Source organism: Balearica regulorum, chromosome 1 (assembly GCF_011004875.1).
Source record: "Balearica regulorum gibbericeps isolate bBalReg1 chromosome 1, bBalReg1.pri, whole genome shotgun sequence".
Lineage (NCBI taxonomy): Eukaryota > Metazoa > Chordata > Aves > Gruiformes > Gruidae > Balearica > Balearica regulorum.
In genome coordinates, this window is record NC_046184.1 from 198,823,341 (window position 1) to 198,838,201 (window position 14,861).

General features: G+C 39.8%; 1 protein-coding gene across 2 annotated transcripts in view; it reads left to right on the forward strand.

The window, feature by feature from the left end:
• MICU2 (mitochondrial calcium uptake 2) overlaps window positions 1-14,569 on the forward strand; it is a 157,167-nt gene extending 142,598 nt beyond the window's left edge. For both annotated transcript variants that reach the window (XM_075742196.1, XM_075742198.1), the window contains 4 exons: window positions 6,245-6,416; window positions 6,702-6,810; window positions 10,933-11,090; window positions 11,377-14,569. In XM_075742196.1, the coding sequence (XP_075598311.1) occupies window positions 6,245-6,416; window positions 6,702-6,810; window positions 10,933-11,090; window positions 11,377-11,481 (544 nt within the window). In that variant the 3' untranslated portion in view covers window positions 11,482-14,569. The remainder of the gene's footprint in view (window positions 1-6,244; window positions 6,417-6,701; window positions 6,811-10,932; window positions 11,091-11,376) is intronic.
• Window positions 14,570-14,861: the final 292 nt, after the last annotated feature.

Genomic DNA, 14,861 nt, shown 5'->3' on the forward strand with positions numbered 1-14,861 from the left:
GATGGTTAAGCATGCTGTGCTCCCTTTGTCTCCAGCTGCTGCATGGTTCTTGGGAAATCATAGCTGGGTGATGCACACAAGGACAATCCTCAGGCTGCTTTTACCAGATGTAAAGAATGAGGCCATGAAACAGAATATCAGATCACTTTTCAACCTTTCTTGGGCTGCTGGGAGCATGGAAGTAAAGAAGTAACCTTTTCATAGGTATTTTGTGACACCAGTCAAGGTCTTTTCTCGCTATCCTCCAGAACATAGTCAAAACAGCAACCAAAGCTGTTCATTTTCATTCTCTGCTGAGCAGCAGTGGTGGGACTCCCACTTTGTTCTGCAGCTTCTCCTGGGATGGCTTTGAAGTGGAAGCAATCCAGGATGCATACCATCCTATGTCTTTCGCATAGTAACAAGGTGGTTTCAGAGATCTTACAACTGGACTCAAGGAACACATGTTCAGCTCCAGACTGCTACGTGATTTCTTGCCAGTTGTATTGTTCTTAACGTAAGGACAATATGATAGTTACTACTAATAATTTACAACTTCAAAAGCGACAGCTCGTTTCCCTGGCAAAAGTTAGGAAATTTAAATTAAATTGTTCTGGAGTATGCTTATGTACATCACTAGTAAAGGTGTTGCCTCCTAGTCAAATTCAGCCGGAATCATTATTCTCCTGTATCAGTTTAAGAAAATACAAACCAATATGCAGCAAGCCTAAAATCATGTAACAAAGAAGGGTAGATTTAATACAAGAAGCTGTAACCAGGTGAGACTTTCTTCTCAGAAGATCTGAACAAGTTTCTGTTTCAGATGACCACTACTCAGTTTTTCACCTCAACAGCAATGTCATCTTCTAATATCAGGACCCATCTTAGAGAATGTCAGATTGCAAACATGAGGTCATAAGTTCTCCGGGATTCCAGGCTTTTTATTTTTTTGCATGGGTTTCTCCTGGTTTTGGGGATGGAAATAATTTTTGGTCTTTTCTTTCAAAAAAATATTTCACTTGTACTTTAATTTCCAGCTATACTGTGCATGCTATTTTTTAGGTATAGCAAATATTTCTTTTTGACAGCCACTGGGTTTTTTCCCTGAAAAAAGTCTCTTACTGATCTTGTTTAAGTATGTCTAATCCCAAATAAAAGAGGAGACAGTAATTCACTCCCTAAACAGTTTACGACTGCTATGATTTTTTTTCTGTAATCTGTCCCCAAGCAAGCTTAAATCTCTCACAATCTCCTTGAAGGGGAAAAAAAAAATGCAGAAAGTATGGAAAGAATATTCAGAAAACTTTCTGATTGTTGTATTTTTTCCCTGCGATGGCTTACAAAATGTGCTTCCCAGTATGGTTAAACAAGGGGCATCTTTTAGTCATGTAAGGAAAATTAACATTTCAAATCCAGTCTAAGGCATTTTCCTACCTGATTTATTGCTTCCAAACTTCTCATCAGTTAATAGAATTTTGCACCAGAAATATTCTTTAATCATGGTTTCTTTTTTATTTTCTGCTTTAGCTTGAATGTCACAAATTGTATAACCCTACACAAAACATGCCTTTTCCCTACCTGTCCTGTTTCTTTCCTTCAGTATTTTGAATTCTTTGGCACGTTTCATTTGAAACCTTTCATTTAAGAAACCAGAATGATCCTGGTTGAACCACACCACCAGTGCTGACATTTTTCTGGTCCTGTTCTGTGTTTGTGCCAATGCATGGATGCAGAATCTCTTTGCTGTGATGATAATTTGTACTTTTTCAGAGATTTTCATCTAAGGATTTGGAAATGCTTTGCAGAAATAGAGTATGATTGCCTCCTTATTTGTCTCTGTACCTACACTCGTATCTGTGTGCGTGTATATGTATATAGACCCCTAATACACGTAGAGATTACATCTCGTGCAACCAGGATCAGACAGTGAAGAAGTGGAGATGGGAACAAAATCTGACTTCATGATTGTATATTCCTGTCGTAACTGAATGTGAATATTTCCCAAGTATTTAGTAAAGATGTTGAGAAGAATCTCTGTTCCTTCCTTTCCTATATACTTAGCAGAGGAATAGCTTGATTAGTTTCTACAGAATGCTTATAAATGAAAGGGAGTGGTTTGGTTTGGTTTGGAAACATTGAAGACAGTAAATCAAAGAGGGTTTTGCCTGTAGTTCTGAAAGTAGTGAGATTGATTAACTGTCTTACTGCTTGCAAAAAATTTACAGGCAGAGATCTAAATGTTCTCTAAAGGTTAACAGTCAAGCCCTTATTAGATTTCCTATATTATGTTTTGAAAGTCAGATTGCAAAAAGGGAACCTTGCAGCTGATTTGCAACAGTCTTTTGGTGCAGAGAGGGTTATCAAGTCTTCAAAAGGACTTCAGTGTCCAAAGAGGAGCCAAAACCGAATGCAAATGCTGGGGTGGTATATCCTCCACTATCTTTGTTCTTAAGTTTCCTTCCTGTAAATCAGTGTGACAGGAACTAGTCAGTTCCGTATTAGAGTGTTAAAGCTCTGCACAGACTTTCAGTTCAGGTCAAGAGCTATAGGAAGGAAAACTTTCCCTAACCTTTCCTTTTGTGTTTCATTCTACTACTTTGTGTGCTGTAAGGAATACAACGCTGGCACTTCATTGCAACATCGCAGGTTGGAGGGGGAATAGCTGCATTCCTGAGGTCTCCCCACTTTTATTACATGTTCACTTCTATTAAAGCTGAGTTGCCAAAAAGTCTTGAGAGACTCCCTCTTTCTGTAGTAGAGCACATTACAAAATGAGGGATAAATCCTGATAAGGTTTCTGGATGCTGTTGTAACACAGTGACGAATTTGGCCATTGGCCTTCAACGTGGGTGTTTTAGAGAATGTGGATAAAACAGGCTATCTTAAAGAAAGTACTGTCTGTTCCTAGCCTTTTCCTCATCTTATAAATTTATTATTTACCTTTCCTTTTTGTTATTTGGAAACTTATGGCTTGCTTTTATTTTCAAGCTACTATAGCATAAGAATAGTCCCAGTGTAATTATTTTTGAATTGTAGAGCACATCTACCATCAGAATCCTGTTCCCGTAGTGGAATTCTGGCTCCCTTCAAAGTCCCCAGCCAAGCTCCCACTGACTTTGGGAGAGCAGGAATTTCATTCCTATGCTTGTTTTTCCAAATATCTGGAGAAATTTTTAAGGAATTTCCAGCTGAAACTCATCGCACAGTGATCCAGAAGATACAAAAGCAAGTATCCCTGGTGGTGTCTTGGCATTTAAGTATCAAGTTTTACTTCCTAACCAGAAAGTTATTTTTAATAACTTTTAATAACTTTCACTTGGAAAAAAAAACCTCATTAGGATTTTTAACTCTCACATCTGGGAATAAGAGTGACCTAGAATGCTGATGCGATGATTCATAGTATTTTAGTTTTTGTAATATGGGAGACTATCACATATAAATTTTAAATTGCACATTTCAGTTGCTGCTCCAAGTAGCATTTAGTATGGCAGGAAATCTTCCTGCTCTGGCTTGCCAGGAGCAAGCTTACAAGTTGAAATTAAATTTCCGTTAATTTTTTTGTACCTAAATAAGTAATTCCCGCACCCCTCCCTTATCTGCATAGTGCAGCAAGATGCGTGGCTGTCGTGCCACAGGAGGGGTGCAGTGTCATTGCCCCAAAGCAACTGGAGAGGGCAAGAACCCAGGCCTGAGAAAAGGCAGTGGAAAACCCACAGTGGGGCTGGGGAAACATAACACTTCATTTGCTGTCCGACTAGAAGAGGGTGCAGAAGCAAGAACACATCCCAAATGCCACAGCCAAACCCTTTGCTTTCCTCTTTGGCTTTGCTGCACCTTTCAGCTGGCTGATGTGTGCGGCTGGCTCGGCCACTCGCTCCTCCCTCAGCATGTGGAAACGCTCGGTCTTTCAGCTGCCCTGCCTTTACTGGGTATGGCTAGAGGGCAGGTCACTGAGGGGTTTCTGCTTAAGGAAATGCAATATTTGGAAAAGATGGAAGAATATGCCATCTGTCATCACCTGTGGCTACTGACCAGTATAGCAAATGACTGAGAGGTAGCTCCCCAAGATAAATAACTCTTATTTTCAATACCAGACCTTAAGTCTGTTGCAAAATGTGTTCACCTTTCATAGACCAAAGGCCAAGAAAATGAAACACGTGGTTTCTTGTTTCCCTACATCCATGGTTTAGTCATATTTCTGTAAGTGACCTCATTTTCAGCAGCTTCTCCCCCAGACCAGATGTTACATGGGTTGGAAATGACGCACCGTTCTGCGTGGTCTCTGCTGTGATTTCCAGCCAAGCACAAGCCACACATCCCAGATACCATCTACTCCTTGCCTTTGATGGCCACTCCCAAAATGCAGCCAAGTGGCCCTAGTCAGTCTCTGGTCCATGCCATCCTCTCCCCCTGCAGCTTGACCTCCCGTCCCAGGGTCCGAGGAGACTCTTGCAGGCGGTGCGGCAGGACTGCTGCTGCTAGCCCGTGCTTGCCAGAGGCAGCTGTCACCTCCTGGGTTACAAGGACAGGAGCTGCATCTGAAAGCTGAAGAGTGGTTTGCAAGCTGTGCAAGTAGGCTCTCGCTGGTCTGTAAGACAAGGGGTCTCCCCGTCACACTGGTGGCACAAACAGGTCCTTTGGTATTTCATCCCCTTGTGAGAGGGAGAGTCAGGGGACTTGAAAGTGAGCCAGGTCTTAAGGTGGACTGTGGAGGAATATACCTCAGTGTTTGCCTATGCTGTGGAACCCTTGTAACCTCCTTTACCGGACCAGAAAAATGCCCATATAAAATGTGAGAACATGTCATACCCCTCCTCAGTATTACCCTAATAAAACTCTAGCCTGAAACTTAAAATCACTTCCACTGTCAGGGTTTCATTTACCTGCATGTCCTGAGCCATGCAGCATTTTGTTGGCCCTTTATTTGCATGTGCGGTTCTAATTATTAGAGGGGAAAAATACAGGAGAGATCCTATGCTGCAACAGCAGTCTTCAGCTAACCCCTTATAGACTTCACAGAGCTTCGAGCTACTAATTGTCCAAGTGATCTCATTAAAGAACTAAAGATAGCTGTGCGGGCTAAAATGCCGTAATTTCAGGGGAAAGAACTCAAATCCAGTGAGGCCGTGCAAACACTGATGAGCAAATGAGCCTCTACTGATCTTTGCTACATAGACCCTTAGCTGTCCTCTTCTCCAGCTAATTGCTTTGTCACAATGTAGGAGCATTTCATTCTCTCCTGTCAATAATTCTTGCAACTCAATAAAGCAGGGTTCTTTTGAAGTACTAAAGGGATTCTGGCAAGCATCGCTGTGGTTTTAGCCTTTATATTTAAAAATTATCACTTGTTTTTGGATCGCCCCATTCCTGAAGTGGAAATTACCAAATGGATCGCACAGTATTGTCTTGTACTTTCGAAATTCATATTCAGAAGAAATCATAATGGTCTCATAGACCAGACAGGAAACTCAAAGCTACAACTCTGCTTACAGTTCTAGCTCTGTACTTGCAGGTTGTTACTTGCTTCTCATGCTACTTTTTTTTTTTTTTTCTTCCTAAAAGAGTGTGTGTCTCCTAAAACCCTTGATGTTCACCCTTTTCGTTTTCAGACAGCTCTCTCAGCTTCCCAAACACCTGCAACATCATTTTCTGTGCTCTTCCGAACTCTGTACATGTCAATTGTAATCTTCTCTAATCTATCCTCTAGTGAGTGCAGAACTGATTTGCCAAACCCCTCTTTGCAGTTATAATCTTTGAGGCTTTTAGTCATCTTTTCCTGCAGTGATGATTTCAAGTTTCCTCTTTTCTTTCACCTTTGTGATTATTAGGGTCTCATCGTTCTAGGCACTTTCCAACCTTGTCATCCTCTCTTATTAATAGGAAATTTGATAAATCATGTGTCAGGCTTTTAGTTACCATGTCTTTTTTCATTTATTCATCATAATACTGCCTTACCAATCATTTTATCTCATTATCTGCACATTTTTAAACATTCTTAAAAACTATACGCCAAGTGGACCTGTAAATTATCTTAGGAGCAATCTGTGACTGCAGACTTAGAGAGCACCCTACTGGTGTCATTATTGAAATGCAGCCATAGAAACAAATCTGCAAGCACAGGTAAGATTAAACTAGTGATGTTTTAAACAATGATGTTGATAGAATCTGTGATTGCATTAGTGTCTATTGCATTTAGTAGCTAAGGTAGTAATAGTGATACAGTGATGCAAGTATCAACTGTTGGATAATATCTGTTCACACTTAGATTCATGGAAAATCTGCAAACAGAAGTCCAAGAAATGGAATTCATAAAGTTTTCAAAGGGTTTGAATGTCATGAGAAAAGAAGACTTCGCAGAATGGTTACTGTACTTCACCGATGAGGAAAACAATGAAATTTACTGGCAGAATGTGAAGGACAGAATTGAGGCAGGAGAGGTTGGTCCATAAAGCATGCTTTGGTTTGCTTCCTCGTTTGTATGTACAGGTTTTCATTTGAATATAAGTATCTCATAATGTGACTTGTTTCCAAGTGAATTATTGCAGCTTTTGAATTTTATGCAAATAAGAACAGTGATAATTTGCCAACTGAGAAATACAAATATTGACGACGAGTGAGCAATCACACCTAAACACTAGGTCCTGCCAGATTTAAATAAACAGGTTTACTGGTGTTTGAATGTATTTGTCATTATATATCATCTGAATTATGTTATGCTCTAGAATATCAGTTTGGAAGAATTCAAGACTTTTTGCAAGTTTACAAACAACCTGGAAGACTTTTCTATTGCCATGCAGATGTTTACTGTAGCCAATCGTCCTGTTAAACGGGGTAAGTGCTGCACACCTTTTGTATGTATTTTTTAAAAAAAGAATAAATGCATTTTTGGTACAGAATTAATGTAAATAAGTTATCACAAAATAGCACTAAGAAGTCAAAAAATATTATACTCCTCTTTATTCTGAATTAATTCTATTTCGTGAACAAATAATAATATAAAGTTCCCAAAATTTTTTGATTTGTAAGTTCCAATGTGCCATCATATGCTGAACTGCTCACAGCAGACTAAACCATAGAATCAAAATACTTTGAGTTGTTCGACCCTTTTTCAGTTTAAAGCCATTCCCCCTTGTCTTATCACTACATGTCCTTGTAAACAGTCCCTCTCCAGCTTTCCTGTAGGCCCCTTCAGGTACTGGAAGGCTGCTGTAAGGTCTCCCCGGAGCCTTCTCTTCTCCAGGCTGAACAACCCCAACTCTTTTGGCCTTTCTTCACTGGAGAGGTGCTCCAGACCTCTGATCATTTTCGTGGCTGTAGTGGTTTAACCCCAGCCAGCAACTAAGCCCCACACAGCTGCTCGCTTACTCCCCCCTTAGTGGGATGGGAGAGAAAATCAGAAGAGTAACTGAGAAAACTCGTGGGTTGAGGTAAAGACGGTTTAATAGGTAAAGCAAAAGCCACACACACAAGCAGAGCAAGACAAGGAATTCATTTACAACTTCCCATGGGCAGGCAGGTGTTCAGCCATCTCCAGGAAAGCAGGGCTCCATCACGCATAACAGTTACTTGGGAAGACAAAGGCCATCACTCCAAACGTTCCCCCTTCCTCCTCCTTCCCCTAGCTTTATATGCTGAGCATGACATCATATCCCTTTGGTCAGTTGGGGTCAGCTGTCCCGCCTGTGTCTGCTCCCAGCTTCTTGTGCACCCCCAGCCTCCTCACTGGTGGGGTGGTGTGAGGAGCAGAAAAGGCCTTGGCTCTGTGTAAGCACTGCTCAGCAGTGATGAAAACATCCCTGTGTTATCAGCACAGTTTTTAGCACAAATCCAAAACATAGCCCCGTACTAGCTACTATGAAGAAAATTATCCCAGCCAAAACTAGCACAGTGGCCCTCCTCTGGACTCACTGCAACAGCTCCATGTCTCTCCTGTACTGGGGCCCCCAGAGCTGGATGCAGTACTCCAGGTGGGGTCTCACAAGAGCAGAGTAGAGTGGGAGAATCACCTCCCTCGACCTGCTGGTCATGCTTCTTTTGATGCAGCCCGGGATATGGTTGGCTTTCTGGGCTGCTAGTGCACACTGCTGGCTTATACCCAATGTTTCCTCCACCAGCATCCCCAGGTCCTTCTTCATAGGGCTGCTCTCAGTCCAATCTAAATTCTAGATTAGGAAGGATTTATTGAAACACTACATGCCTTAGTAGCAGTTCATGATAACAAAGCTTTTTCCTCATAGTGAAACTAGTTTTCTGAGGAAACTAAACAATAGAAATCTTTTCTTTTGGAAGGTCTTTACCATCTTGCTGTGTTTTACTTATGCCTCCAAACTGCCTTCTCCATGTGCGTAAGTAGCATTATGCAATCAGGGCTATGAAAAACAATGTAGTAAAGCAGGTTTTAAAATAAAGATTTGGAGAAGAGAAGTTGCTTCTTTCCCATTTAGTAGAAACAGGAGCAATGCAGCAAGTTTCATGGACATACAAATGCTTTTTGTTGTAATCCTGAGGTTGTTACTTGTTATACTTGAAAGACAGCTCTCGTAAGTTACTCAAAAATAGTAATGTAAAAGGTTCCTAAGGAAATTTGAGGAGACATTAACATTCATTGAAATAAATATTTGATGGGCTCCTGTGAAAAAGGTGAGAGAGATGTGAGAAGACAGGAAGAGAATTCAGTATTCTTGAGAGAGAAATGTTTGGATGGGGTTTGAACCAAAGAAGGCCAAAAGCGAAGGGGTTTACAAGTTGTGATTTTCATCACTAGTTAGTCCAGCCTTCAGGAAGAGTTTTATTTCCACAGCCTCTCCAGGCAACTGTTCTAGTGCTTAACCACTCTCATCTTGAAGACTTCTCTGTGTCAAACCCTTGCTGCAACTTATGGTGATGTGTCTTCCTTCTGTGCACCTTTGAGAAAAACATGGCGCTCTCTTTTCTTTAACTCCTTTTAGGTAGTTGAAGGCTGCAGCGAGATCCCCCCTTACACTTCTGTTCTCCCCAGCTCCCTCACCTTCTCTTCTTCCATCATGTGCTCCAGCTCCCAGCTGGGTTCGTGGTCCTCCTATATGGTTTGACATCTTTCTTCTGTGAGGGCAGACAGAATTTATTTGCGTTAAGGTGTAGAAAGAGTGGAGAGGAAAGAGGATGAATTAATGGTGAAATAATAGTTATAAGTGAGATAGGAGAGTTTATCTCACTTCTCTATTAAGTATCACACTTTTAAGTGCCAAAGAATGAGGCGGCCAACAGTTGGTGTTGACTCTGGTAATGTTTCCTTATAAAAACTCATTCCTAACCAACAGGCAGCTGTGACTCTGTTTATGCACTGAACCGTACTGTGATCGAAAACAGTCAGCTTCTGAGGTAACTCACGGATGTTACAAGTACACATCTAATCTTTTCCTGAATCTCACTAAGTTCTTTGTCTTGCTGTTTGCATGGGTGTACATGTGTGTATTCACACACATATGAATATTTAGCTAAAAATAAGACAGTCCTTTAGTCCTTCCTTTTATTCTAGACTTTTTCTTCTAAATTAGCAGCTCATCTTTTCTCTCTGATAAGGTGGTCCTTCTTGGTTTGAAGATTATTGTGCTCCACCATTGCTGAAGATCTTTCTCCTTCATGTTCTGTTCCAAAAAGTGGTGCGGTGCCATCTCTGGATTTATATTTAGCTTCAAGAGCTGAAACAGTTAACATCTTTTTAAAGACAAGATGAAGACTCTACTATAAGCATCTCATATTTCATGTCCATTTCAAATCATGGTATATTATTTTACAGGATTTTTAACTTAATTATATTTAAACCAACTGTAAATTAATCAACTGCATCTATACAGGAATTGTTCAGAGGCAAAGATGACAGCTAAGTGAGGAGTGTTCTTTCCTCTAGTAAGTTTCAAAACTAATCATATTTATAATGCTATTTATAAACAGCACTTGTTTATGAAAGCCGAACCGCATTATTACTATATTTGTGACTTAGCTGGACAACTTGCTGTCATAATCTACAATACTGCTATACTTTAATAACCTCCAGTCCTTCCTTGAAATTCACACTTCTGTGATGCTTTCAAAAATGCATCCAATTCATGTGTTGTGATTGCACTTGCTATAACAATAATTTCACTCTTACTATCCACTGTTTTATGGCACACCCCCCCACATTTCCTCATCTTCCTTGAGTCAAAACTCCAAGTTCTTTACACCCCAAGACCAAAAGTGGGGATAGAAGGTATTACTGTAATGCACGTGGTAGTGTAAAGAGAGAAGGCTAAAAAGCTGAAGAGGAAAGTAGATCTCCAGAGAGGTATGACAGCTTTTTCTGCCATAAATCCTCATAAACTTTTCCATCATAATTTAAGAGAAGGTAGCCTACTTCTTTAAAAAACAGAACTACAGGTATATAAAGCCATGTGATATAAACAGTGTGTTGAGTATTTGATGGTCTGTGTTTCTTCTACAGTGTTGCTGAGGGGATTGTTGGTTGAGGTGGAGCGTATAACAAAATACTGTTCTCTGAGGAGAAGAGTTTTCTTGCAGAATGAATTGGCATGAAACTGGTTCGAGATAAAATAGTAGTATTTTTTATGAGAGCATAGTGAGGCAAACGCTTACCATCCATACGCACAGGTATCAGCCAAAAGTACATAAGTTTTCAGCATGCAGCTCTTGCTAGCAAAATTATCACTCTCACTGTTGCTGGAGAAGTAGTACATTTCAAAAATTTATCCTACAGTGAATAAAGATAGCGTTAGGAAAGGTGAAACAAGCTCAAGAACTCATGAACTGAGTCCTCCTAATAGTTTACTAGTTCACACATCCCAAGTTCTCTAGTTAGGATACCCATGAGACATTGTAAATTGTCCAGAATCCTGCTATTTATGTGCTTTCCAATTTCTTTACAAGTTCACAGTCACCTATGATGTAATATTATGTCTATTATGTCTTCACTAGCTGAGTTCAAGAGAGCAGTGAAGGTGGCAACAGGACAGGAGCTCTCAGATAATGTTTTGGATACCATCTTCAAGATATTTGATCTGGATGGAGATGACTGCCTCAGCCACAGCGAGTTTCTTGGAGTCCTGAGGAACCGAATTCATCGAGGCTTGAGGGTAACAAGCTAACATCACCATTTTAAAAGACCACAGATGATTGCTACAACTATCTTGTCAATGCTCATAGAAACACAAGTAGAGATAGTGAATAGAAAGAAGTTATATTTTAAACTGAAAATTCTTTACTGCTTATGAATCTGGAAGGAGTGCTGCCACCAACAACTTGTTGTTATGCATGTGAACTATGGGAGCAGCAGCATTGCATTACATATTATATTTACACAGTCTGTGAATAAGAGTCTTTTTTGTGTAAATGCTAAACATACTTTAACTTTATTAACAGGTACCACAACAGCAAGGCATTCAAGGTTACTGGAAGTGTGTGAAAAGAGAAAGCATTAAAGGAGCCAAAGAAGTGTGGAAGCAAACTGGGAAAAGTCCTTTTTAAAGCAGTCCATTGTTCTTTTGCTAGAAATGTTGTTATTTAGAGGGGTTTGTCTGTCCTGTTTACATAATAGCTGAATCAAAAACACTCTTTTTTTTTTTAACTATAGTTAAACTTTAATTAACCCAGTTTCTAATGCAATAATTTTATATTGTTCTCGTGCAATCAGTTTGATTTACAGAACTGTTATCACTTTTGACCTCCATACAGAAGTACTCTTGTTCTAGGGAATAGTGCTGTTTACTCCTCTGTGGAGTCTGACCCTGTGCTGTAGCATACAGGATACACAGGATTTAATAGTGGCCGCTGGCAGGAACATCACAGCAATATCATCTGCTGTTGGAAGAGCGGACATCATCTCAGTTAGCCACTAACACAGCAGTTCTCTTTCCCTGGCAAGGATAGAGGTCCAAAAGGTGAAACCACTTGCACAATCCATGCAAATCAAGTTATCGTAGATCAAAAAGGAAAATTCACATGGTTCACGCCCTCAGTACTGTGAACTGCCTGCGTGCTAGTTCCTGGTGGATGATTCCACCAGATACTGTGTGGATGTCTGGTTTGTCTACCTTTATTATGATAATGTTAAACTGGAAATACGAGACTGTTGATACAGGCTTTGAATGTTTTACATTGATCTGTGAATGTGCATTGAGTCTCTCAGACCTCTTCAACAAATAGTATAAATGAGAAGCAAAATCCTCATTCTATCGTAAACAGCGGTAGCTAAAATTTGGGTCATAACTATTTTGCTTTAATTGTAATGCAGAAGGTGAATGTGTAACAAATAGTTTCTTTATCTTTCTAAGGTTGTGACAGGGAATGCTGCAGTATCTCAGGAATTCAAGGTTATAGTAAGCAAGTGTTGGAAATAAGATGTCCAATGAAAAATAAATAAAAATGTTTATTACTCCCAAATACAAAGTTAGATGTAAGATCTTGAACAGTAAACCAAGGAACAGATCAAAATTAACATTTAGCAATTATAGATGAACATTTTTTAGCTATAACATAGTGTGCAACAGGTGTTACATGTTACATGTTTTTTCTTTCTCACAACCTTAGGAGCTGATAGTCCCAGGTCCACGTCAGTCTTCCTGGTTGGCCACTATATACAGGAGACAGACTTATCTGTAAAGCTCTCAAGGTTCTTCCTCTTTCCCTCTCCCAGTTGTCTGACTTGTCTTGGCTGGAGTGAAAGCTTAACCTTTTGAGACAGGTTCATAGAATCATAGAATGATTTGAGTTCATGATAACTGTCTCAAAAGGTGGACTGGGGAAATGTCTCAAGAAAAACAACCAAGAAATCTCACCACTCTGTGAGGAAGTATCCATCCCTTTTAAGCATGACTCTAGCTGTGTTATTCTCAAAGTTGTATATAAGCTCAACAGGAGGTGTTTTGCTGTAATTTCTTTGGGGTTTAGCTGGGGGAGCCTTGAGAAGAGGGAAACCTTCCATGATAGATACCAGAGCAGCCCTCACTCAGATGAGGGGCAGGAGAGGCTGCATTAGGAGACCATAAAGATGTCACATAAGGAGTGCTGAGATTACAGAGAATGTATTTGGTATGTCAGTAGCCATCAGGCAGGCTTGTGCTGAGGAGTCCTTCCTCCTGAACCTCAGCATGGTGGTCTCTCCTAGGGAAACAGAGTGAGAAGCTAGCAAAGCAGCAGCCTGACTGCTGCTCTTCCATCCATGGTCTTCACTTGGAGCTTTAATTTAAATTGTCTTAAAGAGAAAATGCTCGTATTCTTGTCATCTGTGGACGTGCACCCAGAGTCACCAACCAGAACTGCGGTCAACCCACCAGCATGCCTCTGTGGGCGTCCTGAGACTGTATAGAAGATCAGGCACCAGTGACCACCAAGGATCCCTTTACTTCCCCAGGAAACAATGAGAATGAAATAAAATTTAGTAAATGCCTCAGCCCCGCCGCCTCAAACGGAAGTGATGCGCTGCTCTGGAGCAGCAGGAAATGAGATAGCTGGTTTACTTTGTGTGGCTGGAAGTTGCTTCCGTCTGCTGGTGGTGGGATCTGTGAGAAGGAGACAGCTGATGGCAGCAGAGGTGGGGTAATGGGACTGATCACCAAATAGTGAAGGACACAATCGATCAAGGCGCATCTGTACCACAAAAGTGTGTGAGTTCACCCAAAGTGTGCTTTGTTCCAGCTTTGGCTTTAATGCAAGGCTGCCTTGTACTGGTTGCTGTTAATATTTTGGCAAATGATTTTTACTTTGGAATGGAGATTATTCTTTAACATTTGATTCTGTGCAATGTTAATAGGTTTATGATGTTCTTTATTGCTTTTGTGGTTTCTTTTGTTTACTGATTACTTGCTTCCTACAAGCTTTTTTGGTTTTATTTTGGAAAAATCAATTCGTTTAGCTTTAGTGTGTCTAGAGGTTTAATTCCTCATTGCTCATTTGTGTTTGAGTTCATGCAATCAGCAGTATCTGCTTTCGGCAGCAACTTACTAAAAATGGGATTTCAAGCTTTATTTTTTAGCAAAAGCTTTGGTGTCAAGTTCAGAGGAAAAAGAAAAGAGATATGCTTATTTTTAGATGAACTTTGTGGCTGTAGTAAAAAAGAAATTAGATGATTGATTAGGAATTCAAATACAGTTGCGAAACATTTTCAGAAGTTATCCTGAAAGTACAGGCAGGAAGGAACTACTGTCAAGGCCAGGGAAGACTTGTCCATCAGGCTTGAAGAATCAGACTGTGTTTAATCTGTAGTCTATTTTTGTTTGTCTTAACTAAAAGGCTTTATGAAACAGTCTTAAAATAATTTCTCATATTAAATATCTTAGATTGACAGAGCTGTTTACATGTTTAGATTGACCTTGTCTTTTAAGGAATCCATGGTAGTTTTTGCGTTAGATGTTCTTTTCAGTTCTTTTCAGTAACTTTATAGTATTTGCAAGCTGTCTGTCAGTATTACTTAACACAATTTAGTTGAAAGTTTATGCCAGCTGCCAATCTATCAGTTAAACTTATCAATTAGGACTTTTTTAATGTTAGGAACTCTTCCTTTGAACAGAAGCATGTAGAAAAACTAAATAAAATTGGATTTTTAAAAAATCTCCAACATTGTGTCTGAATGTTATGTGGAATAAAGATGAATACATTGCACGTTGCAGCAGTCTCAAAAATTGATTTAACATATTTCAAAAGGATACACAAGAATGAGTACAAGTCATTTACAGCATATAATTCATGTACAGAATTTTAGTTGTATCCCCGTAACAACACTTGTAAAAAGTAAAATGTAAAATTTTTACAATGTAAGATTTCTTTCAGTTTGTTTAGTTTAAGATAATTGTTTAAGAACATCTATTCTTCATTTCTAAAAGAAGCAAAGGCAAAAATGCAGAACGAAG